This window comes from Ranitomeya variabilis, chromosome 2, assembly GCF_051348905.1.
Source record: "Ranitomeya variabilis isolate aRanVar5 chromosome 2, aRanVar5.hap1, whole genome shotgun sequence".
Taxonomy (NCBI): domain Eukaryota; kingdom Metazoa; phylum Chordata; class Amphibia; order Anura; family Dendrobatidae; genus Ranitomeya; species Ranitomeya variabilis.
The window spans coordinates 699,291,031-699,317,306 of NC_135233.1; the positions used below are offsets into that span (position 1 = coordinate 699,291,031).

At 46.9% G+C, this 26,276-nt stretch overlaps 1 protein-coding gene across 1 annotated transcript in view; it reads right to left on the reverse strand.

Annotated features, from left to right (window-relative positions):
• The window catches only part of RNF217 (ring finger protein 217), a 113,687-nt gene extending 87,765 nt beyond the window's left edge, over positions 1–25,922 (reverse strand). The window contains exon 1 of the mRNA XM_077289445.1: positions 25,141–25,922. Coding sequence (XP_077145560.1) covers positions 25,141–25,629 — 489 coding nt within the window. The 5' untranslated portion in view covers positions 25,630–25,922. The remainder of the gene's footprint in view (positions 1–25,140) is intronic.
• Positions 25,923–26,276: the final 354 nt, after the last annotated feature.

Sequence of the window (26,276 nt, forward strand, 5' to 3'; positions counted from 1 at the left end):
CCGGGAGGAATTGGGATAATCTCCCTCCCACCCTGGGAGATATGTCACTTGGAGGGGGGTTTTTTATCGCGAGGGGAGTTACCAAAAAGGAACCCTCTATCCTTCCTTCTCCCGTCATCCCAACGAGTTTGTTCTCTTGGTGGTCTCCTTTTAAAAAATTTCCTGTTCCGAAAGGGCCGCTTATTACATGTTGGGGCCAGGACGGGAAAACCTTTCTTTTTATCACCCGCTTTTTGCAGGATATCATCCAAAGAGTTTCTCCAAAGAGAAACTTGCCCTCACACGGGATGGAACAAAGTTTCTGTTTAGTTTGCAAGTCCCCTGGCCAGGTTTTCAACCACAAGGTTCTACGTGCTGCGTTTGAAAGGGCTGCAGATTTAGATGTCAATTTAATTGAGTCAGCCGAAGAATCCGCTAGGAACGCCGCGGCTCCTCTAATCATAGGGATAGACTCTAAGATTTTAGTTCTCGGGACCCCATCTCTGAGCTGTTTTTCTAGGTTATCAACCCAGATCATTAGAGACCGTGACGTGCAAGCTGCCGCTATGGTAGGCCTTAAGCATCCACCTGCTGACTCCCAGGCCCCTTTGAGAAAGGTATCTGCTCTCATCGAGAGGATCTTTCAGGGTTCCCATGTCCTCGAACGGTAAGGCAAACTTTTTTGAAGCTTTAGCCACCGCAACATCTAGTTTGGGGGCTTTATCCCATGTAGCAGAATCTTCATCTTCAAAGGGGTACTTCCGTTTAATAGAGGGGACCGATGCATTTTTCCTTTCTGGTTTCTCCCACTCCTTTTTAATTAATGCCTGTATATTTTCGTTAAGGGGGAATACTTTACGCTTCTTTTGAGATAGTCCCCCAAACATAACGTCCTGAACAGTTTTGTCAGGACGGGGGTCCAGAACCCCCATTGTAGATCTTATCGCCTTAACAAGGCCATCAACCTCTTCTAGGGGGAAACAATGACGACCTCCACTCTCGTTATCCGAAGAAGAGGATGAGGAGTCATGCGTATCTGAGCTCTTACTCCCAGAGTAGGAAGGGTCAGAATCCGCAAGGGAAATACAGTTAGGTCCATATATATTTGGACAGAGACAACATTTTTCTTATTTTGGTTATAGACATTACCACAATGAATTTTAAACAAAACAATTCAGATGCAGTTGAAGTTCAGACTTTCAGCTTTCATTTAAGGGTATCCACATTAAAATTGGATGAAGGGTTTAGAAGTTTCAGCTTCTTAACATGTGTCACCCTGTTTTTAAAGGGACCAAAAGTAATTGGACAGATTCAATAATTTTAAATAAAATGTTTATTTTTAGTGCTTGGTTGAAAACCCTTTGTTGGCAATGACTGCCTGAAGTCTTGAACTCATGGACATCACCAGACGCTGTGTTTCCTCCTTTTTGATGCTCTGCCAGGCCTTCACTGCAGTGGTTTTCAGTTGCTGTTTGTTTGTGGGCCTTTCTGTCTGAAGTTTAGTCTTTAACAAGTGAAATGCATGATCAATTGGGTTGAGATCAGGTGACTGACTTGGCCATTCAGGAATATTCCACTTCTTTGCTTTAATAAACTCCTGGGTTTCTTTGGCTTTATGTTTTGGGTCATTGTCCATCTGTAGTATGAAATTCATTCGGCTGCTTTTGTCCTGTGTCACATCATCAATAAACACTAGTGACCCAGTACCACTGGCAACCATGCATGCCCAAGCCATCACACTGCCTCCGCTGTGTTTTACAGATGATGTGGTATGCTTTGGATCATGAGCTGTACCGCGCCTTCACCATACTTTTCTCTTTCCATCATTCTAGTAGAGGTTGATCTTGGTTTCATCTGTCCAAAAAATGTTCTTCCAGAACTGTGCTGGGTTTTTTAGATGTTTTTTTTAGCAAAGTCCAGTCTAGCCTTTTTATTTTTGATGCTTATGAGTGGCTTGCACCGTGCAGTGAACCCTCTGTATTTACTTTCATGCAGTCTTCTCTTTATGGTAGATTTGGATATTGATACGCCGACCTCCTGGAGAGTGCTGTTCACTTGGTTGGCTGTTGTGAAGGGGTTTCTCTTCACCATGGAGATTATTCTGCGATCATCCACCACTGTTGTCTTCCGTGGGCGCCCAGGTCTTTTTGCATTGATGAGTTCACCAGTGCTTTTTTTCTTTCTCAGGATGTACCAAACTGTAGATTTTGCCACTCCTAATATTGTAGCAATTTCTCGGATGGGTTTTTTCTGTTTTCGCAGCTTAAGGATGGCTTGTTTCACCTGCATGGAGAGCTCCTTTGACCGCATGTTTACTTCACAGCAAAACCTTCCAAATGCAAGCACCACACCTCAAATCAACTCCAGGCCCTTTATCTGCTTAATTGAGAATTACATAACGAAGGGATTACCCACACCTGTCCATGAAATAGCCTTGGAGTCAATTGTCCAATTACTTTTGGTCCCTTTAAAAACAGGGTGGCACAGGTTAAGGAGCTGAAACTCCTAAACCCTTCATCCAATTTTAATGTGGATATCCTCAAATGAAAGCTGAAAGTCTGAACTTCAACTGCATCTGAATTGTTTTGTTTAAAATTCATTGTGGTAATGTCTATAACCAAAATAAGAAAAATGTTGTCTCTGTCCAAATATATATGGACCTAACTGTAGGTTGTTTTTTTTAGCAATCTTCCCACTTTTAAAGGAATTAAACGCAGTCTCAACTTCCGATTTAATTACGGATCGTAATTCGGAGGCAAAGTTTGGGGTCTCCTCACAGAGGATTCGTTCTATACAAGACCCACATAGCTTTTTATCCCACGTCTGTGACAAAGCTTTTTCACATAGGGGGCAGGTTCTATGCTTCATCTTCCCCATTCTCTTCCTTGCCTAAGATAAATAGAGAAGGGGAACCCTAATTACAAAAGGTGAACTTTCACGAAGATCACTCACCAATCTGACGCAGCCACAGGTACCAGTTCTGGAGGAGGGGTCGCCTGAGAAGCATCCGTGGGAGGCAGCTGATTTGCCACACTGGAGTTTTTACTACGCTGAGTGGAACGGCTATCAGACCGAGAGCTTCGGTTGCCTGCAGAAATCCGTTTTTCCTGGACGTCCGATTTCTGCCGACGGCGCTGTTGTTGCTGCTGCTGCGGTGGCGGCAGCGGCGGATGGAGCTGCTGATCGCTGTCCTCCATGGTTTTACCGTGGAACAGCCTGCAGCCAGGAGCCTCCGTCACCTTTCCTCATATAAACGCCATTAACCCCCTTCACCTGTGGCTGCGGAAAAGAGGAAGCGTCCCTTTTTTTTTTTTTTTTTTTTCCCCTTTTTCTCTCTACTGTGCATGCCCAAAGCCAGCAACCTGGAAATGGAGTATTCCGGTTCCGGGGCAGCGCCATCTTGGTGCAGTCACTCACAGCGGCGCCCCTGAACCGGAAGTTCCATTACTACCTCCGGTGCGGCGCCATCTTGGATTTCGGCATTTTCTCACAGCATGGTGAAGCCCCAGGCTCCCATCAGAGCGGCAGCTGCGCTTCCCCCCGCACACACTACCGGCCCCATCAGTCGGAGCTGTGGCGGCTTCGGATACCGGACCAGCCGTGGCAGGGGCGTCCCCCGCTGCCAGAAGTCGGACTGGCCAGCCCCGGTCCTCGTCGGTCGGTCTTCACGCAGGTACCGTCCAAGGAGGTTCCCCGTCAGGGACAGGAAACAAAACTGATGTAGGGGAGAGGTACCGCCCTTTTATCCTGTAGGTTCCCTGTCCCTGAAGGGCGGATCCCCTCTCTCTGGTAGTGCTGTCATGGGCCACTGAGAAATAAAAAAATAAAACTATTTTTACATTATCTCCGGCATTTGAGGTTTCTCCATCACCTGGCAGCACAGATACAGACCACAAACTTTCCATTTGTTACATATTTCTCTGGTGAAATCACCCATGGATATGCAGCAGCCATACAACCTGAGATCAGGTCAGCATATATTGATACCATTTTTAGGCTACTTTCACACTAGTGTCGCACGACGCACGTCGCAATGTGACATGGCAACGTACCGACGCATACTGTGAAAGCGCCGCACAACGGGGGCAGCGGATGCAGTTTTTCAACGCATCCGCTGCCCCATTGTGAGCTCCGGGGAGGAGGGAGCGGAGTTCCAACCGCGCATCGCGGTCGGAAATGCTGGACACGACGCACCAAAAAACGTTACATGCAACTTTTTTTGTGCCGACGGTCCGACGCAACCGTCTCGCAATGCGTCACTAATGTTAGTCTATGGAGAAAAAACGCATCCTGCAAGCAATTTTGCAGGATGCGTTTTTTCTCCAAAACGACGCATTGCGACGTGCGTCGTACGACGCTAGTGTGAAAGAGGCCTTAGTAATTACTATCAGTTAAGACCCTATCCCGCAAGGTTCAGTCCAAGGGCCCCTGCTCTTCATCTATACCTTTGGCCTTGGACAGCTCATTGAGTCCCATGGCTTGCAGTATCATCTCTATGCCGATGACACACAGATCTACCTCTCTGGACCAGATATCACCACCCTACTAACCAGAATGCCACAATGTCTGTCCGCTATTTCATCCTTCTCCGCTAGATTTCTAAAACTTAATATGGACAAAACAGAATTCATCATCTTTCCCCCTCATCTCTCTTGACCCAAAAAATGGACCTATCCGTTAAGGTAAATGGCTGCTCACTCTCCCCAGTCCCACAAGCTCGCTGCCTCGGGGTAATCCTTGACACTGATCTCTCCATCAAACCACATATCCAAGCCCTTTCCACTTCCTGCCGACCAAGTCAAAAATACTTCCCGGATCCATACATTCCTAAACCTAGAATCTGCAAAAACCCAAGTCCATGCCCTCATCTTCTCCTGCCTTGACTACTGCAACCTCCTGCTCTATGGCCTCCCCTCGAACACTCGCACCCCTCCAATCTATTCTAAACTCTGCTGCCCGACTAATCCACCCGTCCCCCCACTATTCCCCAGCCTCTCCCCTTTTTTTTCCCGCATCATCAAAACGACGCATGCGGAAACATCCGCATACAGCCGCACAACCTGCGTACCTAATGTTAAAGGTACGCAGGCCATATGCAGGAAGCATGCAGAAGTAGGCGGAGCTAGCGGCGGAGGTGCGGCCGAGGGCGGGGCTTCACGGAGGAAGTCCGCAGCCCTCCGCAGCTCCTACAAACGCTAGTGTGAAACTAGCCTAAATGCTGCCAACTGGTTACCTTTGTGTTTTCTATTCTCTATTAGCTAAGAAAATTGCACCCACTTATCACAAATGAGGCACAATTCCATTTTTATTTTTCTGTGTTGACATAGAAAACTGAAAATGTCAAAGCCAAAACAGCCACCATTGATTAATATATACTGTGTATAAAGACCTCTTGAACATGGCAGATATGTATACATTGTCATTGTGCCTGTATTAAGGAGCCATGGGCACGTCACGTGCTGCCATATGGTGCCACCAGATGGCACAGCAGGGCTTCTATAGCTCTATAGGTTTCTCTCTCACTGAATCTCCATGTGCCTGTGTATGACGTCATACAGAAGAATAGATGATTGTGCACTGTATAGGATGGACTCATAACATCGCTATGTGCCGGGGCCTAGCACAATAGTATCATCAAAAAGGCCGAGGGCTAAATGCAGCAGAAACCTATGTAGAGAACATCCCATGGTGTAACCACAGACTACTGCAGATCTCTGAAGCCGTCGTTATGTAACCTTTCAGAGCTCCTCAATAAATAAGGAAGGAAATAAAATAAAAAATCAAAAGGGCAGATATAAATCATTAACTTTGATAACACGTCCAGACTGCAGCACTAAAGGTACAATAACCTTGATGTTTGTAAACTGTAATGTGATGTTGTGTCTGATGTACGGATATAAAGGAATTAAAAACTGCAATAGAACAGAACGTGTGGCTGTAGCACTGGGCTCCTGATTTCCCTATGGTGGAGTGCAGTAGTATCACGGCCGCCATTCCCTGCATTACTTCATCACATACACTTCGCTCCCATGCAGTTTGAGTACTTCTGGATGAGCCGACCTCTGTGGCTACTAGCACCACCCTGCTCCCCCTCCTCCGGACCACCCTTCAGCTCTGCTGGCTCACGTGGCGTCTAGCGTCAATCACTCCATAGTATTACATTGAGAAAGCAACTTCTGGTACACCCATGTGTGTGTGCTGGCTAGCCTGTTTTAGGGTATGTGCCCACGTTGCGGATTCTGCTGCAGATTTTTCCGGGGCGGATTTGTAAAATCCACAGTGCAAAACCACTGCGGTTTTCACTGCGGATTTTCTCGCGGTTTCTTCTGCGATTTTTCAACTGCACTTTCCTATTGGTGCAGGTTGAAAACCGCTGCGGAATCCGCACAAAGAATTAACATGCTGCGGAAAATAATCCACTGCGTTTCCGCGCAGATTTTTCCGCAGCATGTGCACAACGGTTTTTTTTTCCCATAGGTTTACATGGTACTGTAAACTTTGGGAAAACTGCTGCGGATCCGCAGCGTCAAATCCGCTGCGGATCCGCAGCAAAATCCGCAGCGTGTGCACATACCCTTAAAGTCACACGGGCCAGAAGGGGACCAGAGCGGCACTGAAAGTCGGGGAGGACACTTACACTATATGACATACATATTTACAAATAATCATAGGAGTGCTGCGTTACAGTGAAAGTATCATAAAATTACCAACTGATAAAGTCTTATACTTTTTTTTTTTTTGCATTTTGTCTCCCTTATCAAAATCTGTATTAAAAATAAACTTGCAATTTTCACTCTGACCACTGGGGCTTTTTTTTAGACTCTGTTCCTGTTTCAGGAAATCCTCATGTTTATTAGCCACAATGGGCAGACTCCGAGCCAAAGGTCAATGTTTAGGGAAGGGGAGCAGGGCCAGCTGTGACATCCCCTATATTGACTGGTGGATCCTGTGTTATCAGCTGTGTATAAATAGGTAACCAGTCACTGTAACCCTGGGCCTTGCTGACAAGGAACCTTCCTGAAAATGCATGAAGTATCAGTCTAGAAAACCCCTAGTGGCCAGAGTGACAAGTGCAGGGTTACCAATTGTGTTGCACGCACCTTTAAATAAGCGAATCTAAAAGTAAAAACCTAAGCCAGACAATGTAGGTGGCCACAGAAGTTAGATGAACAGCTGAACCAGTAAGCTTTAGATTGGACCAGCAGACAATCTAATGTGTATGGTGGTATGCCTCCGACTATCCCGATGGCAGAAGCAAAACACTGAGCCACAATGCGCAGACCACTTCAATGTGTAGCAAGTGCTGCCAGGTACTGCCCATCAGCTCCTATGCCACGGCGGGACCTAATAGCTGATTGGCAGGGTGCCCGGTGTTGGACTCCAACTGATATAGTGCAGATAGGTCATCATTATCAAATGACTGGCTGGACAACCCCTTTAAGGCTTGCTTTTTCCATCAGGGAAGTCAGGACATATCCTTACACATTAGAAGGTGGGCCGGGCCACCCTAAATCTACAAGTATTGCTGCTGTTCATTTAATTGCAGTAGAATATGAGCCAATGTGTTGTATTCGGCAGCGGCCACAAGACATTGTAGAAACTGATCAGTGGAGGAGCAAAATCTGGGACTATGAATCTGATCACCTAACCTTTCAATAAGTAATGAACACGAGATGACTGGACAACCCCCTTTAAAGGGAATCTGTCAAGAGGTTTCTGCTATGTCATCTGAAGACAGCATGATGAAAGGGTTAAAACACAACTATAAGATGTGTCACATGTCAAGCTATGTGCTGCTTACTTACACTGAAGGCTTTATCACCTGGAGATTAGCATTGCTGTGACTTGCAGGTCCAGTGGTTGCAAGTCCGACCATGCCCCCTCCTGCGATAAGCCGCTCACTGCCTACATAAAGTGTACATCAGGAGCCTGGTGTGGGTGGGACTAGCTTACTCGGCTCTGCTGCATTGCTAAACCTAAAAACTGTGTCAGAACGGCTGCACCCAGTAAACCAAGTGATACATCGTTGGATTCAGCTTCTCTTTGCCCACATCAGGCGGCTCTCAGAAGAGGTAGGAAAAAAACCTGCTGATAGATTCCCTTTAAGTCTTGTTATTAAGTAATATAAGAATTGATATGTAGTACCCAGCAGCATCTGATTGAGGGGAGCTGCACCGATGGGCTTCTTTCAAGTGCATCTGTCACCAGATTTCACTATTTAAACTACATACATCATTAAAGAGGTTGTCCACCACTTTTACATGACGGCCTCTCCTTAGGATAGGTGATCAATGTCGGATCATCTGGGGTCCGACAGACCTGACAGTCAGATGTTATCGGCAGCCAAAAGTACCATACTCTCTTGCTGAGCTGCCACAGGGTAACGCATCCGCCTCCTACTGATTTGAATGCAGTATCAAGCCCCGGCCTCTACAAGTAAACGGCGCAGCTTCACAAGTGAGTACATCCTGCCAGCGACCGGTGGGGATGCTGGGTGTTTGACCTATCCAAAAGACAGGTGATCAATGTAAAAGTAGTGGAAAACCTCTTACAAATGAGGCTGGTGTACTTACTATGAAAATCCTATGGCAGATTGTTTTCTTAAACTTTTAGCTCAAACACCACCCATTTAGCCAGATTCATAAATCAGTCCCTCCTCCCTACTGCCAACAACATCTTCAACTGCCTTGTGCACGCTGTAGCTCTCAGTCAGGCCAGGTGAGCAGACACTAAGTACACTTGGACTGCCTTGTGCACGCTGTAGCTGTCAGTCAGGCAGGGTGAGCAGACACGGAGTACACTTGGGCTGCCTTGTGCACGCTGTAGAAGTCAGTCAGGCCAGGTGAGCAGACACTGAGTACACTTGGGCTGCCTTGTGCACGCTGTAGCTGTCAGTCAGGCAGGGTGAGCAGACACTGAGTACACTTGGGCTGCCTTGTGCACGCTGTAGCTGTCAGTCAGGCAGGGTGAGCAGACACAGAGTACACTTGGGCTGCCTTGTGCACGCTGTAGCTGTCAGTCAGGCAGGGTGAGCAGACACTGAGTACACTTGGACTGCCTTGTGCACGCTGTAGAAGTCAGTCAGGCCAGGTGAGCAGACACTGAGTACACTTGGGCTGCCTTGTGCACGCTGTAGCTGTCAGTCAGGCAGGGTGAGCAGACACTGAGTACACTTGGACTGCCTTGTGCACGCTGTAGAAGTCAGTCAGGCCAGGTGAGCAGACAATGAGTACACTTGGGCTGCCTTGTGCACGCTGTAGCTGTCAGTCAGGCAGGGTGAGCAGACACTGAGTACACTTGGACTGCCTTGTGCACGCTGTAGAAGTCAGTCAGGCAGGGTGAGCAGACACTGAGTACACTTGGACTGCCTTGTGCACGCTGTAGCTGTCAGTCAGGCCAGGTGAGCAGACAATGAGTACACTTGGGCTGCCTTGTGCACGCTGTAGCTGTCAGTCAGGCAGGGTGAGCAGACACTGAGTACACTTGGACTGCCTTGTGCACGCTGTAGAAGTCAGTCAGGCCAGGTGAGCAGACACTGAGTACACTTGGGCTGCCTTGTGCACGCTGTAGCTGTCAGTCAGGCAGGGTGAGCAGACACTGAGTACACTTGGGCTGCCTTGTGCACGCTGTAGCTGTCAGTCAGGCAGGGTGAGCAGACACTGAGTACACTTGGGCTGCCTTGTGCACGCTGTAGCTGTCAGTCAGGCAGGGTGAGCAGACACTGAGTACACTTGGGCTGCCTTGTGCACGCTGTAGAAGTCAGTCAGGCAGGGTGAGCAGACACTGAGTACACTTGGGCTGCCTTGTGCACGCTGTAGCTGTCAGTCAGGCAGGGTGAGCAGACACTGAGTACACTTGGGCTGCCTTGTGCACGCTGTAGAAGTCAGTCAGGCAGGGTGAGCAGACACTGAGTACACTTGGGCTGCCTTGTGCACGCTGTAGCTGTCAGTCAGGCAGGGTGAGCAGACACTGAGTACACTTGGACTGCCTTGTGCACGCTGTAGAAGTCAGTCAGGCAGGGTGAGCAGACACTGAGTACACTTGGGCTGCCTTGTGCACGCTGTAGCTGTCAGTCAGGCAGGGTGAGCAGACACTGAGTACACTTGGACTGCCTTGTGCACGCTGTAGAAGTCAGTCAGGCCAGGTGAGCAGACAATGAGTACACTTAGGCAGTTTTCATAGTGGAAGCTGCTGATACACTTTCAGTTCCCAATTTCAAAATTCCTTTTGCTTTTAGTAGATGCAACAGACGTTCATTCTCCAAATAGAGTGCTTTGGACATGTATTTTGTAGTTTGCATTTCAATACAAGGGGATCTCTCTAATATATACAGTGTCCCTATCAGAGGACAGGCCATCAGTAGCAATCAGTGTGGGACCGCTCATCAGCTGGATGAAGGGGCTATGGCACTTGCTGCAGGTTCAGCAATGTTTGTTTAAACAACCAATGTCAGGAGTGAACCCTCCACTGAGCCAACATTAATTGCCTACCCTGGTGAATAGCGATAGGTCCTAATTATTGTAATTCCTGAGGACCCCTGGAAATATATATATTGTTTTTTTCCAATCAGACTATGGTCTGGTACCGTTCTATGCCCTAATAGGAAGGTAAAACATACAGATGTACAAGGCCCCATGCATGCAGAATACCACACTGGTGGGGACCCGACTGCTAAGAGCCCCCATTTGAATTGAGTGGTGATTGTGAGTGGACTGCAAGATATTGGATGGACAGATCCGCCCCTCCATCAATCCTTTGGAGGTTAAACCTGCAGCAATTCCTGATGGTGGGCACATACCCTGAGGGTATGTGCACACGTCCGGATTTCTTCAGGAATTTTTTTGCGGAATTCCCCGATAAAAACGCAATAATTCTGCACAAAACGCTTAAATTATGCATCCTATCATTCAGAATGCATTCCGTATTTTTTGTGCAAATTTTGCGTTGTTTTCCGCAAAAAAAACGCAATCCGCAAAAAGCAGCAACACGTTCATTCTTTTTGCGGATTTCCCATGATTTTGGAGTGTCAGGAGGAAATCCGCAAAAAAAAAAAACCGCAAAAAAAAATAATTGCGGATTTCTGGCAGAAATGTCCAGATTTTGTCAGGAAAATTTCTGCAAGAAATCCCGACGTGTGCACATACCCTTACAGTGACAAGCAGTGCCTAGATTTGCACATCCATGTGCAGGGAGAATTTGGAGACATTTCAAGCTGCAGAATAGTTTCCTGAATTGCTATTTACGCTGCGTTTCCCAAGCCCAGGTATATAGAGAAGACAAAAGCTGCATTTTATTTTATTTTTTAGCCACTAACACTTTGAAAGCAATTAGTAATTCTATCAAGTGAGATCGCGAGCACTGTGAGCCTTCCCCATCGACTGCTAAATTTATCTTCTGGTCCTTTATAATCAGTTTGGGAAAGAAAAAAAAAAAATCTATATAACCAGAATGTGTGGAAGCACCACTGAAAGAACCCAATGAGGCAGGGGCTGAGATTTACGCACTCCAGAAACAAACATTACATCTGCCCTTTTCCCCAACAGCAATTTAATCCTATTCTCAGTGGTTTCTAAAAATCCACAGCTAACGACCCTAAATGATTTTTAGTTAGAGGAATAGAAAATGACAAAGCTGCTATAGCCAGAATACACCGATATACCATAATCTGGTAGGCATACTTCTATTAACAATCTATTATCAGGTGAGCATGGCTTTTTTTTCTTAGAGCCACTTTTTGCGGAGGGAGGAGTCGAAGACTTTATTTTGGGGTACAGATGAGGGATAGAATATTGATCAGCTGATCGTGGAGGACCTCATCTTCAACACTTCTACCAATCAGTGACTCCAAGAGGCATAACGGGACAACGTGGAAATACTGAGGGCAAAATGCGGAGGCAAACCAAGCAGGAAAGGCACCGCCTGTCAAAATCAAACAGAGTAAAAGGATTCAGAAACTCGCTTACCTAATACTGATGACCTATCCAAGTCCATCAGTATTCTGAACCTCCTTAACAATAGCAGAATCCAAGAAAAACATAACTCCCCAATCCATTTAAATTTCTCTTTATGCCATTCATGTTACTGACATCACTATACTCCGACATGAGTGTGATGATATCCAATACTGCTGTGTTTAATGAGTATTTTAATATGTTACCTTTTCCGGCCCATGACAGCTGATCTGATCAGCTGTCATGTGCCTCTAACAGCTGCGGGTGGAATCACGATCCACCCGTGGCTGTTAACATGTTAAATGTCGCTATCAAACCCCCCTATTCACCCCATTCAAAATAAAACAATTAAAAAAAATAAATAAATAAAAAATACAAATATTTGGCATTGCTGTGTTCAAAATCGCCCAATCAATATGTAAAAAGAATTAATCCAATCGTTAAACAGTGCAGCGAGAAAAAAAATCAAAACACCAGAATTAAGTTTTTTTGCTCGCTACAACATTGCATTAAAATGCAGTAACGGGAACCAAAAGATCGTATCTACACCAAAATGGTATCAATAAAACTGTCAGATACGCAAACAAAATAAGCCCTCACCCAACCAGAGATCCCGAAAATTGGAGACGCTACGGTGCTCAAAAAAAAAAAAAAAATATATATATTTTTTTTTTATACAACCTTTGGATTTTTATTCACCACTTAAATAAAAAAGAACCTATGCATGTTTGGTATCTAAGAACTTGCAATGGCCGGGAGAATCATAATGGTCGGTCAGTTTTAGCATTTGGTGAACATGGTTAAAAAAAAAAAAAAAAAAAAAAATCCCAAAAACTATTGTGGAATTGCACTTTTTTGCAATTTCACAGCACTTGGAATCTTTTTCCTGTTTTCCAGTACACGACATGGTAAAACTAATGGTGTCGTTCAAACATACAACTCATCCTGCAAAAAACAAGCCCTCACATGGCCATATTGACAGAAAAATAAAGTTATTGCTCTGGGAAGAAGGGAAGCAAAAAAATGGAACCGCAAAAACTGAAATACCCAGGTCCTTAAAGGGACTCTGTCACCTGAATTTGGAGGGAACAATCTTTAGCCATAGGGGCGGGGTTTTCGGGTGTTTGATTCACCCTTTCCTTACCCGCTGGCTGCATGCTGGCTGCAATATGGGATTGAAGTTCATTCTCTGTCCTCCGTAGTACATGCCTGTGCAAGGCAATGGCATGTACTATGGAGGACAGAGAATGAACTTCAATCCCATATTGCAGCCAGCATGCAGCCAGCGGGTAAGGAAAGGGTGAATCAAACACCCGAAAACCCCGCCCCTATGGCTAAAGATTGTTCCCTCCAAATTCAGGTGACAGTGTCCCTTTAAGGGGTTAAACAACATAAAAAATGTTCTTCCTTTTTCAATTTAAATGTCATTTTACATTACATGAATGGGCATCTGTTCTGGCATATCCTGACAGACTACTCAGTCTTGTTCACTAGAAGTATTTTTTCATGCATACTTTTAAAGGGGTGTTCTCAAATTTTTAAATTGCTCTAATAAGACAGCATGAAAATAAGCAAGCTCGCAACTGACTTGCTTCTTTTATCTGTTGTCCTTCTGCTGCAATGAGAGATTATATAAGGCTGCTTTCACACTAGCGTCGGTACGGGCCCGTCGCAGTGCGTCGGCCCGACGTACCGACATGCTGTGAAATCAAAGCCAGACGTGGGCAGCGGAAGCAGTCTTACGACGCTTCCACTGCCCCATTGCAAGGTCCGGGGAGGAGGAGGTGGAGTTTCGGCCGTGCATGCGCGGTCGAAAATGGTGGACTCGACACACAAAAAAAAGTTACATGTAACTTTTTTTGGGCCGGCGGTCTGCCAAAACACGACGCATCCGTTGCACTACGGTTGCGACGTGTGGCAATACGTCGCAATGCGTCGGTAATGTAAGTCTATGGGGAAAAAAAACGCATCCTGCAGACAACTTTGCAGGATGCGTTATTTTCTCCTGAACGACGCATTGCGACGTATTGCAAACGACGCTAGTGTGAAAGTAGCCTAAGGTATATGTTTATTTATTTTTTATTTTTAACAATCTGTTGCCATGGAACCCAGTTGCTACAGCCTGGCTGAGAGTACCAAGAAGTTAAATTCTAGGAGAAGGGTTAACTCTTAATATACCAGCCACCTATTTCCAGGCCATTGATTTCTATACAGCAGTTAAGCCCCCGTCTCACATAGCGAGATCGCTAGCGAGATCGCTGCTGAGTCACAAGTTTTGTGACGCAACAGCGACCTCCATAGCGATCTCGCTATGTGTGACACGTACCAGCGATCAGGCCCCTGCTGCGAGATCGCTGGTCGTGTCGGAATGGCCTGGACCTTTTTTTGGTCGTTGAGGCCCCGCTGACATTGCTGAATCGGTGTGTGTGACACCGATCCAGCGATGTCTTCACTGGTAACCAGGGTAAACATCGGGTTACTAAGCGCAGGGCCGCGCTTAGTAACCCGATGTTTACCCTGGTTACCAGCGTAAACGTAAAAAAAACAAACAGTACATACTTACATTCCGGTGTCTGTCCCCCGGCGTTCTGCTTCTCTGCACTGTGTAAGCGCCATAGCCGGAAAGCAGAGCGGTGACGTCAGACGTCACCGCTGTGCTCGCTTTCCGGCTGGCCGGCGCTCACAGTGCAGAGAAGCTGAGACGCCGGAGGACAAACACCGAAATGTGAGTATGTACTGTTTGTTTTTTTTACGTTTACGCTGGTAACCAGGGTAAACATCGGGTTACTAAGCGCGGCCCTGCGCTTAGTTACCCGATGTTTACCCTGGTTACAAGCGAACACATCGCTGGATCGCTGTCACACACAACGATCCAGCGATGTCAGCGGGTGATCAAGCGACGAAAGAAAGTTCCATACGATCTGCTACGACGTACGATTCTCAGCAGGATCCCTGATCGCTGCTGCGTGTCAGACACTGCGATATCGTATGGATATCGCTAGAACGTCACGAATCGTACCGTCGTAGCGATCAAAATGGCACTGTGTGACAGTACCCTAAGGGGATTGTGTTGCTCCAACAGCTCAAGAGACAATTTGAGAATACCCCTTTAAGTAAATGACATGAAAGATGCTTATGTAATCCGCTGAGAAAACAGGTTTCTCTCTCTGATACACCCATAGCAGAGGACAGATATTTTAGCACAACACTGACAGGTTAAAGCAGTTTAACTTGCTTATCTCTCCCATAATAGACAGAAAACAATCAAGTAGAAGCACATGTCAAGAATCCAGTAAGTATTCATCCCAATGGCGGGCACAGCAGAAACCAGTTTTGTCCATGGCAAGCCATGTTTATGCTCAACATAAGAACAAAAAAGCCTCAAGTGTAAGCAGCACTTTTAACACATAGAAGGACTACATAGTCAGAAAAGAAAAGAAAACAAAAAAATATATATCTATATCTATCTATATCTATCTACATCTATCTATATTTATCTATATCTATCTTCATATCTTGATTAAGGCAGGCAGAGCTCAAATACCCACACAATGCACATCTACTGCAGATACAGGTCAGTTCTAAAAAGCTAAAAGCCTGGGAGCCTCGCTGATCTCCACCAGAACACCTTGGAAGTGAAGGGCTCAATTCTGGCAGCTATGGTCCTATCCTTTCACTAAAGAAAAAAAAAAGTCACTATCCCTCACACTAATCAAAAAACAAATCCTTTACCTATGTTCCACTTAGAGGGGTGAGCCACGACTCGGATAACCCCTTCTTAAAGGGAACCGATCAACAGGCATAACACTTAACCTGCAGATATGGAGTTAATCTACAGGTAACAGCGCTATGATGCTGTCCGACACTTATATGCAGCAGGGAGAAAATTATCTTTATTCTCCCCACCAGCATTCGGTATTCAGCCATAGGGGCGGCGCTGGTTCAGTCCCTGAGTATACGGAGCGGCCCCTGTAACTGCTCCCCCCGGACCGGACAATAGCCTGCCACAATGTAGAGTCAGTGTCAGTCAGGACCATGGGGAGCAGTTACGGCGGCCGCTCAGTATACTCAGAATTTCCCCATAGACTTGCATTACATGAGGAAATTCTGAAGGTAAAAGAAAAAAAAAAAAAAAAAAAAAAAGCACAAACTTTTTTTTTTTGGGCAATAAGGAAGCATAAATGCATCACGAACACATGTAGTCCGCGCCAAAGAAAGTCAATACCAGGAAGTTTCAAAAACAAAAATGCAAACAACAATGCAATGAAAAAAGAGCAAGTAAAGAAACTGCTGCAGCGTCAAAAAACACAACACTTATGTAAAGGTAGCCTTAAATTTCTTCTATTACATATATTTAAAAAAAATATATATATAAAATTAGCAATTTTATACTTTTCACGACTATTTTAGACTTCTCTTTCCTGACCGTTTAGAAGAGTTTTCAGTGCTTTTACACTGCGTTTTGCGTCCAGGTTGGTCGGGGCATACGTCAGAAATCCCCAGCAAAATGCGGTCCAGACATATGCACCGATGGGGCCATTTTCGGGAGTGTACGCCTACAGGAGACAAACAATCAGAAGTACTAGACTGCGTGTTAGGGCTGTCCCACACGTCCAGATAATTCCGGTACCGGAATAAATCGGTACCGGAGTTATCCGTGTCCGTGTGCCTGGGAACTCACGGAGGCCATACGTGCAGCACACGTGTGCCGCCCGTATGGCGAGTGGGTACCACACGGAGCGTGTGGTACCCACTCTGCATGGTGCTGAAGCTGCGATTCATATCTTCCCTGCAGCAACGTTTGCTGTAGAGAAAATATTAAGAATAGTGTTTAAAATAAAGATCCATGTGTCCGCCGCCCCCCCCCACCCCCTGTGCGCCCCCCCGCTGGTCAGAAAATACTTACCCGCTCCCTCGCTGCTTCCTGGTCTGGCCGCGGCTTCTCCTGCATGCGGTCACGTGGGCCCGATCATTTACAGTCATGAATATGTGGCTCCACCTCCCATAGGGGCGGAGCCGACTATTCATGATTGTAAATGATCGGCCCCACGTGACCGCATACAGTAGGAGGCGCGGCCAGACCAGGAAGGAGCGGGTAAGTATTTTCTGACCAGCGGGGGGGTGGGGGGGGCGGCGGACACATGGATCTTTATTTTTAACACTATTCTTCATATTTTCTCTATAGCAAACGCTGCTACAGGGAAGATATGAATACCGGCTTCAGCACCATGTGGGGGGGACAGCGCTTACTGTAGCGCTGTCTCCTGCACGCACACGGACCCCAGACGGAGAATGTCCGTGTGAGGTCCGTGTTTTACGCGGACCCATTGACTCTATTGGGTCCGTGTAAAACGTGCGCTCCCACGAACACTGACATGTCTCCGTGTTTGGCACACGGAGACACGGTCCGCAAAAAATCAATGACATCTGCACAGATGCATTGATTTTTATGGGTCTAAGTGTGTCAGTGTCTCCGGTACGTGAGGAAACGGTCACCTTACGTACCGGAGCCACTGACGTGTGAAACCGGCCTAACGAGTCCGCTTCCTGTAGGCAGACACTCCCGAAAATGATGCACGGCAGAGAGCACGTTCACTCTGCTATTAACATTACAGTCTAAGGTCCCGTCATGTGTCCGGACCCCGTTTTGCGAGGGATTTCAAACGTATGCCCCGACGGGGACACAGAATGCAGTGTGAAAGCATCTTAAGGCCGGCGTCACACTCGGCGTAAGACAATACGGTCCGTTTTTTACGTCCGTACTACGGCCGTAATACGGAGAAATGTTCCCAAAATAGTGATCCGTAGTCAGGGTGTGTCAGCGTATTTTGCGCATGGCATCCTCCGTATGTAATCCGTATGGCATCCGTACTGCGAGATTTTCGCGCAGGCTTGCAAAACTGACATCTAATGGATTTATGTGCTCAAATGTTCGGGAAAACATGTATACAGTATATATATATATATATATATATATATATATATATATATATATATGTCATTGAGACACATATATATATATATATTCTGTATTTAGATTTCATTCAGCGCGATATCTGTGAACAGCCGGTAATTCAATTACCGGCTTTTCATTTCTCCTGCACAAACCCGACAGGATATGAGACATGATTACATACAGTAAACCATCTCATATCCCCTTTTTTTTGCATATTCCACACTACTAATGTTAGTAGTGTGTATGTGCAAAATTTCAGCGCTGTAGCTGCTGAAATAAAGGGTTAAATGGCGGAAAAAATTGGCGTGGGCTCCCGCGCAATTTTCTCCGCCAGAATGGTAAAGCCAGTGACTGAGGGCAGATATTAATAGCCAGGAGAGGGTCCATGGTTATTGGCCCCCCCTGGCTAAAAACATCTGCCCCCAGCCACCCCAGAAAAGGCACATCTGGAAGATGCGCCTATTCTGGCACTTGGCCACTCTCTTCCCACTCCCTGTAGCGGTGGGATATGGGGTAATGAAGGGTTAATGTCACCTTGCTATTGGAAGGTGACATTAAGCCAGATTAATAATGGAGAGGCGTCAATTATGACACCTATCCATTATTAATCCAATTGTTGGAAAGGGTTAAAAAACACACACACACACACGATTTAAAAGTATTTTAATAAAATAAACACAGCGGTTGTTGTAATAATTTATTGTTCTCTCAATCCATCAGTAACACCCTCGCTTGGAAAAATAATAAACGCACAAGATACATACCTTCTGGTGAACCGTCTCGTCCCACGAAGTAATCCATCTGAAGGGGTTAACTAATATTACAGGCAGGAGCCCTGCTAATGCAGCTGTGCTCCGTGCCTGTAATCCCCGGGTGCTGAAAGGAAAGCAGTGATCTGTACTTACATTGAGTCGCGGTGAGGCGCCCTCTGGTGGATGTTCTCATGAACTGCAGCCTGGGAACTTTTTCCCACGCTCCAGGTCATATGAGGACATCCACCAGGGGGCGCATCACCGCGACTGAAGGAAATGTAGGTCAATGACCTACATTTCCTTCATTCGCCGGGGATTACAGGCACGGAGCACAGCTGCATTTAGCAGGGCTCCTGCCTGTAAAATAATTAACCCCTTCAGATGGATTACTTCGTGGGACGAGACGGTTCACCAGAAGGTATGTATCTTGTGCGTTTATTATTTTTCCAAGCGAGGGTGTTCCTGATGGATTGAGAGAACAATAAATTACTACAACAACCGCTGTGTTTATTTCATTAAAATACTTGTAAATCATGTGTGTGTGTGTTTTTTAACCCTTTCCAACAATTGGATTAATAATGGATAGGTGTCATAATTGACGCCTCTCCATTATTAATCTGGCTTAATGTCACCTTCCAATAGCAAGGTGGCATTAACCCTTCATTACCCCATATCCCACCGCTACAGGGAGTGGGAAGAGAGTGGCCAAGTGCCAGAATAGGCGCATCTTCCAGATGTGCCTTTTCTGGGGTGGCTGGGGGCAGATGTTTTTAGCCACGGGGGGGGCCAATAACCATGGACCCTCTCCTGGCTATTAATATCTGCCCTCAGTCACTGGCTTTACCATTCTGGCGGAGAAAATTGCGCGGGAGCCCACGGCAATTTTTTCCGCCATTTAACCCTTTATTTCAGCAGCTACAGCGCTGAAATTTTGCACATACACACTACTAACATTAGTAGTGTGGAATATGCAAAAAAAAAGGGGATATGAGATGGTTTACTGTATGTAAACCATGTCTCATATCCTGTCGGGTTTGTGCAGGAGAAATGAAAAGCCGGCAATTGAATTACTGACTTTTCACTAACACCGCTGCGTATTTCTCACAAGTCACACTGCAGGTCCGTGTGGAATCCGTATTTTTCTCGCCCCCATAGACTTTCATTAGCGATTTTTTTGCGCAATACGCTGACAAACGCAGCATGCTGCGATTTTGTACGGCCGTAGAAAGCCGTATAATACTGAACCGTAATATACGGCTAATAGGAGCAGCCCCATTGAGAATAATTGTGCCGTATGTAATGCGAGTTTTACGGACGTAGTTTCTGTGCTCTTACGTCCGTAAAACTCGCCAGTGTGACGCCGGCCTTACGTGTGCAATGTGAGAAACTCGCATCAATACCGAGGCTGCCACCGGCACTTGGGACTGGAGTGTGCAGCTGCTTGCAACACTATGCAGCTGAACGCTTCGGTTCCGAGTGCCGGTATTGATGAGATGAGAGTTTCTCGTATTGCACACGCAAGTATGACCCCGGCCTATATCAGCAGAGGCAGGATTACAATGACAGGCAACATCTCTGTACACAGCTGATAGCAGGATCCACCAGTCACAATAGGTGATGTAACAGCTGACCCTGATCCCCTCCCTTCACAATGACCCTTGCACACGCTCATTAGATGCTTTAATACAAAAGATTGGGACAGATTGCTCATTGCAGCTAACGTACATCTAAAGTTCATAAAACTAGGAAGTTAGTGTGAAAACTGCAAGATGTCGATTTTGTTAAAGATTGTGATAGGGGGTAGAAGCCAAAAAATATTGCCAAATTTAAGATATAATATGCACCCAACACCTTTGACACAAACACCAGTTTTAAACAGCAATTCATTTTCTGAGGAGTCTTTCCCTTTTTTGAGGGGGATCACTAGTTTTATGTACCGTAACTAAAACCTAGAGGTGTTCCATAGCTATAGCGCAATACCTATTCAAACAGGCAGGAAACATGACTGACTGCACGGCGGGGGTCACACTGATCACAAGAATGGGGGTCCTGTGTCCCCAATTGAATGAGAGGTGTACAGGACTGAAAAATATCCAAACACTGAACTTGGTTATCTGTCACTTAATAAGAGACCAGAGCAGCAAAATACTGTATATGTCTCTGTTCCGAAAGAATGCAACCCCAATTGTCATGAAAAGTAGGAGTGCGATCAGTGGGATGGGATACAGTGGAGCGATGCTGAAGAAAGGCAGGATACAAGTTATAGAAAGGCCACAAAGCGTTATTCCACAGAATTCCCCTCTAGATCAGTGGCCATTCTGTTACACTCTGAGCAGGTTCCATTCTAATCCATCTTTGGGGATCAGCATGGGCCATACAATACATGAGGCTCCGGTAAAAAAAAAAAAAAAAAGATTACTTCTGTAGTAATCATGTCACACAATCTGACTCATAGAATCCGCCAAAGATAACCGACTGATCATATGGAGACCTGGCTGGTCTGGGGACAGAGTCCTGCGGCTAGAACAGGTTTGTACCTCCCTGCACCCATCAGAAACTAGACTTGTGGCTCATGGCTGACTTTTTTTTTGTCATAATCATAAAGAAGAGTTGGGGAACCAAAACAATAAGTAAAGTAGTGACAATATAGCTAAAATACAGCTAAAGTGTCAGGAAAAAAAAATGGCTAAAAAGGCTCCGAGTTACTAAATGATCACAATGTAAAGAGGCACTGGGACCATCTTTCTCTGGAAATTGTCAGGTTCAAGTTCCAGGACACCCACTAATAGGACCTTGTTAAAAAAAAAAATAAAAAAAAAATAAACATGATATAACATTACAATTTTTTCCTTTTGCATATGATTGTGTCCTAAGGGTTAAACTTTCTCCTTGTGAAGAGCTTAAAGTCGGCGTAAGGAGACTTAAGGGCCATGAAATGCTCCAATTTAAATATGCCATCTCGCAACGCTCCTGAAGAGTTCATAGAGTTTTAGGATTGGAACATCCAATAGATGGCACAACAGTTTCCTAAAGAGGTTATTGGAATATTCCTACTGACCTTATAGAGGAATTGTCCAGGACTATTACAATGACTACTCAGTTCAGAGGGGCCCAACACAACCAATACTACTAGCAGGACGCCAATTTGCCCCAAAAAGGAGGCTGAGCTGCAGTAACGAGAATGGCCACTACAGGGTGTCTGGAGGGTTTTCCAACTGCATACACCGTGTAGTTCTTGAGGCCACGGGATATGCTGACTGCTGAATTGTGGAGGGCAGGGGATCAGACCTTCATCGATCAGCTATATATAACTTATCATAAAGCTAAGTCTTCAATATTTTAGTCTTGAACAAGAACAAGCCCTTGTGTTTTTCGTTATATTATTTCTGATCTTTGCACTGGAAGACATTAATGTTATAACCTAGAGCAATAAAATTAGAAGACTGTCTAGTGCTTTCATGGTGTAATCTTCATCTGTGCCAAGATAAGACATAAAAGAACTGTAGCTAAGAAAACTTGAAGGCCAGGTGTCAGCAAGGTAAAGGAAAAAAAAAATCCCTTTACAAGGTTTTTCCCCACAAACCATAAAATAATCTGACCAATAAAAAATAAAATATAATAAGGGGAGGTCAATGCTCACTATTCTTGGAGTCTCCCATCCATGCTCCCTCTTACCAGCACAGAAGTGGTGACACGTTGGGCGCACGCCTAGCTCCAAACAACCAGTGTATGTCTCTGGGTAACAGCCGAGAGGGAAGCACGTATGGCCAGTGGGATCCAAGAGGTCTACCATTGTGGCTGTGAACTATCGCAATGCTGCAGGAAGCAATGATCTAACATGATATAGAGGTGGTCTACAATCACAAGTTATCACCTATTAGGAGTAGACCGTACACTAATAATTATAGCAGAGGGACCACCAATCACGAGAATGAAGGACCTGTGTTTAAATGGAGTGGTGATCCAAAATGCAAGATCACTGCCTATAGGACTGCTGAACGCAATATCAAACGAGATCATCGCAGTTCACCGTGGTATGTCCCACTGAGGTCAGCGCAGGTCATGGGCCCGCTCTTGCTGCAGTCTTTCTCCCCTGCTCTTCAGCTTGAGCGGTCACCTCAGGCCACCGCTCCTGTCCATGAGTAAATGACGTGCAGATGGATTACGTTCACCACCCATCCTGATGGAACTGGAGAGGATCTGCAAGGAAGAATGGCAGAGGATCCCCAAATCCAAGTGTGAAAAACTAGTTGCATCATTCCCAAGAAGACTCATGGCTGTACTAGCCCAAAAGGTGCTTCTACTCAATACTCATAGGCTGCGTTTTACATATGCCATTTCTCACTCGCAGTGGCATATGTAAATGATGAAACATTAATAGTTATATATATATATATATATATATATATATATATATATATATATATATATATATATATATATATATATATATATATATATATATTCCACAAACGGCAGTCATTTGTTCCGTGCATGGTTGAATACTTGCCAAGCAGCTACACTAAGAGCACATGCACACGATCAGGAATATAGTAGAGTATTTGACGCAGCATAGCCAGCAATAGGAAGACATTCAGTTAGTACGCGAGCATGCTCGCTCATCACTACTGCTGCTGATCTTTTTCTCTAGAAGGCACCACAGCAATGTTCTGCTGTGAATGGGAGATGGCTGAGATAGCTACCAAGCCCAGCCCCCTCCGCCAGGCATGAATGGGGGGCATAGCAGTGCTGAAGGTGGGATCGGAATATTTACTTCCCTTGGTAAAACATGTTATCACAACTGTATGACTGCCTGCAACACACAATGCAGTGGAAACCAACTAATGCCAACATCCTCTCTCGGCTATCTCCTTCCGCTGTGCTAGAGACCAGTTGTTTTCTTAGAAGGAAGATAAAGCCAGTCAGCCACACAGGAAGTGACCCACTCACAAAAGGCCCAGTGTGGAGATAGGTTACCCACAGTATCTAAGGTTGCAGACATAAGGAATTTCACTACAGCATTAGCAGCAGTTTTCTGACATATAGGATTAAAATAATTAGTTTTGGACCACCCCTTTAAAATGAAGTAGAAATATACAAGAAAAAAAAAAAAGACAAAATAAGCTATACAGTGCTCATGAAGGCACCGATAGCTACGCAGGACAGCCCCGAGAAGGCTGGTTATATGGGGGCACTATAGACAGAAGAAAGCACAGCACTGTCAGCCGACACCAGAACTTTGTCAACGTAGTTTTCATTTCTTTGTTGTCTCCTAGACACCTAAAGGACATAGCAGGTCCATTGTACATTTCCATATTCACCGCCATGATCGTCTGCCGCCATGGTGACATGATTGGAGTCTCAACATGGTAGAGACCAATAGCTGCCAGACGCAGGAATGACATCACAATGTTTCACTTTTCCCTGCAGTGAAGTCATTTCACACTATTTAACAAAACATCACAAGACTGTACAGCGCGGATCATTGTACAACCACCAATCAGTGGCCAGCAGCCCGCACAGCGCGGATCATTGTACCACCAATCAGTGGCCAGCAGCCCGCACAGCGCGGATCATTGTACCACCAATCAGTGGCCAGCAGCCCGCACAGCGCAGGTCATTGAACCACCAATCAGTGGCCAGCAGCCCGCACAGCGCGGATCATTGTACCACCAATCAGTGGCCAGCAGCCCGCACAGCGCGGATCATTGTACCACCAATCAGTGGCCAGCAGCCCGCACAGCGCGGATCATTGTACCACCAATCAGTGGCCAGCAGCCCGCACAGCGCGGATCATTGTACCACCAATCAGTGGCCAGCAGCCCGCACAGCGCGGATCATTGTACCACCAATCAGTGGCCAGCAGCCCGCACAGCGCGGATCATTGTACCACCAATCAGTGGCCAGCAGCCCGCACAGCGCGGATCATTGTACCACCAATCAGTGGCCAGCAGCCCGCCTGTACAGCGCGGATCATTGTACCACCAATCAGTGGCCAGCAGCCCGCCTGTACAGCGCGGATCATTGTACCACCAATCAGTGGCCAGCAGCCCGCCTGTACAGCGCGGATCATTGTACCACCAATCAGTGGCCAGCAGCCCGCCTGTACAGCGCGGATCATTGTACCACCAATCAGTGGCCAGCAGCCCGCCTGTACAGCGCGGATCATTGTACCACCAATCAGTGGCCAGCAGCCCGCCTGTACAGCGCGGATCATTGTACCACCAATCAGTGGCCAGCAGCCCGCCTGTACAGCGCGGATCATTGTACCACCAATCAGTGGCCAGCAGCCCGCACAGCGCGGATCATTGTACCACCAATCAGTGGCCAGCAGCCCGCCTGTACAGCGCGGATCATTGTACCACCAATCAGTGGCCAGCAGCCCGCCTGTACAGCGCGGATCATTGTACCACCAATCAGTGGCCAGCAGCCCGCCTGTACAGCGTGGATCATTGTACCACCACCAATCAGTGGCCAGCTCCTGCCCCCGCGGCCTCCTTACCTGCGAGCTCAGGTAGCGCTTCAGGCACTCCTCACACACCCCTTTCTTGCAGCAGAGCAGAGGCTTGATGGACTTGTCCTCCAGACACACCCGGCAGCTCATCAGCACCCTGGGGCCGCCATCGGCGAGGCTGCTGATCAGGAAGGGGGCCAGCTCGAGCTCCAGGCTGGCCGGGCTCAGGGGGAGCTCCCCGGTGGCCCGCACAGTGGCCCGCACAGAGCTCCTGGGGGTGCTGTCCGCCAGGGGGCGCTGCAGCGCGTGCTCCGCGGGGGGCTCAGGGGACAGGTCTCCGGAGAGGTCGCTCTCTACGCAGTACACGGTGCACAGGACGCCGCATCTCTTCCGGGGCTTGTGGCGCACGGAGCTGGTGCCCGTCCCCGGGGCAGGCGGCCCCTTCTCATCCTCCTCATCGTCGTCCTCCTCCTGGTCAGTGCTGGCGGAGTGCTGCACGTCCTGGCTGTGCGGCGCCTCCTCATGCTGATCCCCCATTCCCGGTGCCAGGCTGCCCGCACCGCGCCGCCGTCTACTTCTCTTGTGCTTCCGGGTCCGTGCAGGGGCCGCTCACCTCCCACTATTGTCAGTGGCGAGCCGCACCGGGCCCACACTGCTGCTCGGCGTCCGTTTCCGGCGGGCAGTAGCCCCATGCACCGCGCCGAGGTCTCACCGGCGGGCCGCGCGCCTCGTCCGTGTCCAGTCCGCAGCACAGCCCCGGGAGAGCATAGCCGAGCACAGCACCCAGCACAGCGCCGGGGGCGGGGCCAGCCTGCATCTTCCTGCTCCGCACAGCTGTTACCGTATTCCGCCTAGTAGCCGAGGACTAGTATCGTACTTATCCTAGTGCTGCATGCGCCTAGTGCTCCTACCGTATCCCCTCTAGTATACTGCGTGCATTAATCGCCAATACTGTATATGGCTAGTTCTATTACCGTAATCCTTCTAGTAAGCTACAGCGACCAGTTTGGTGTTGGCCAGCTAGCTGAGCAGCATTAGCTTATTTATTTATAGCAAAGCTGAGCACTTGTCACCGTATTCCCTCTAGTACTGCAGCTGACCAGTGTGTTATTACCGCACGCCTTAGTCTACAGAGCCTAGCAGAGCGTCTAAAAAGCAGCACGGTGAGTCTGAGATTTCTATAA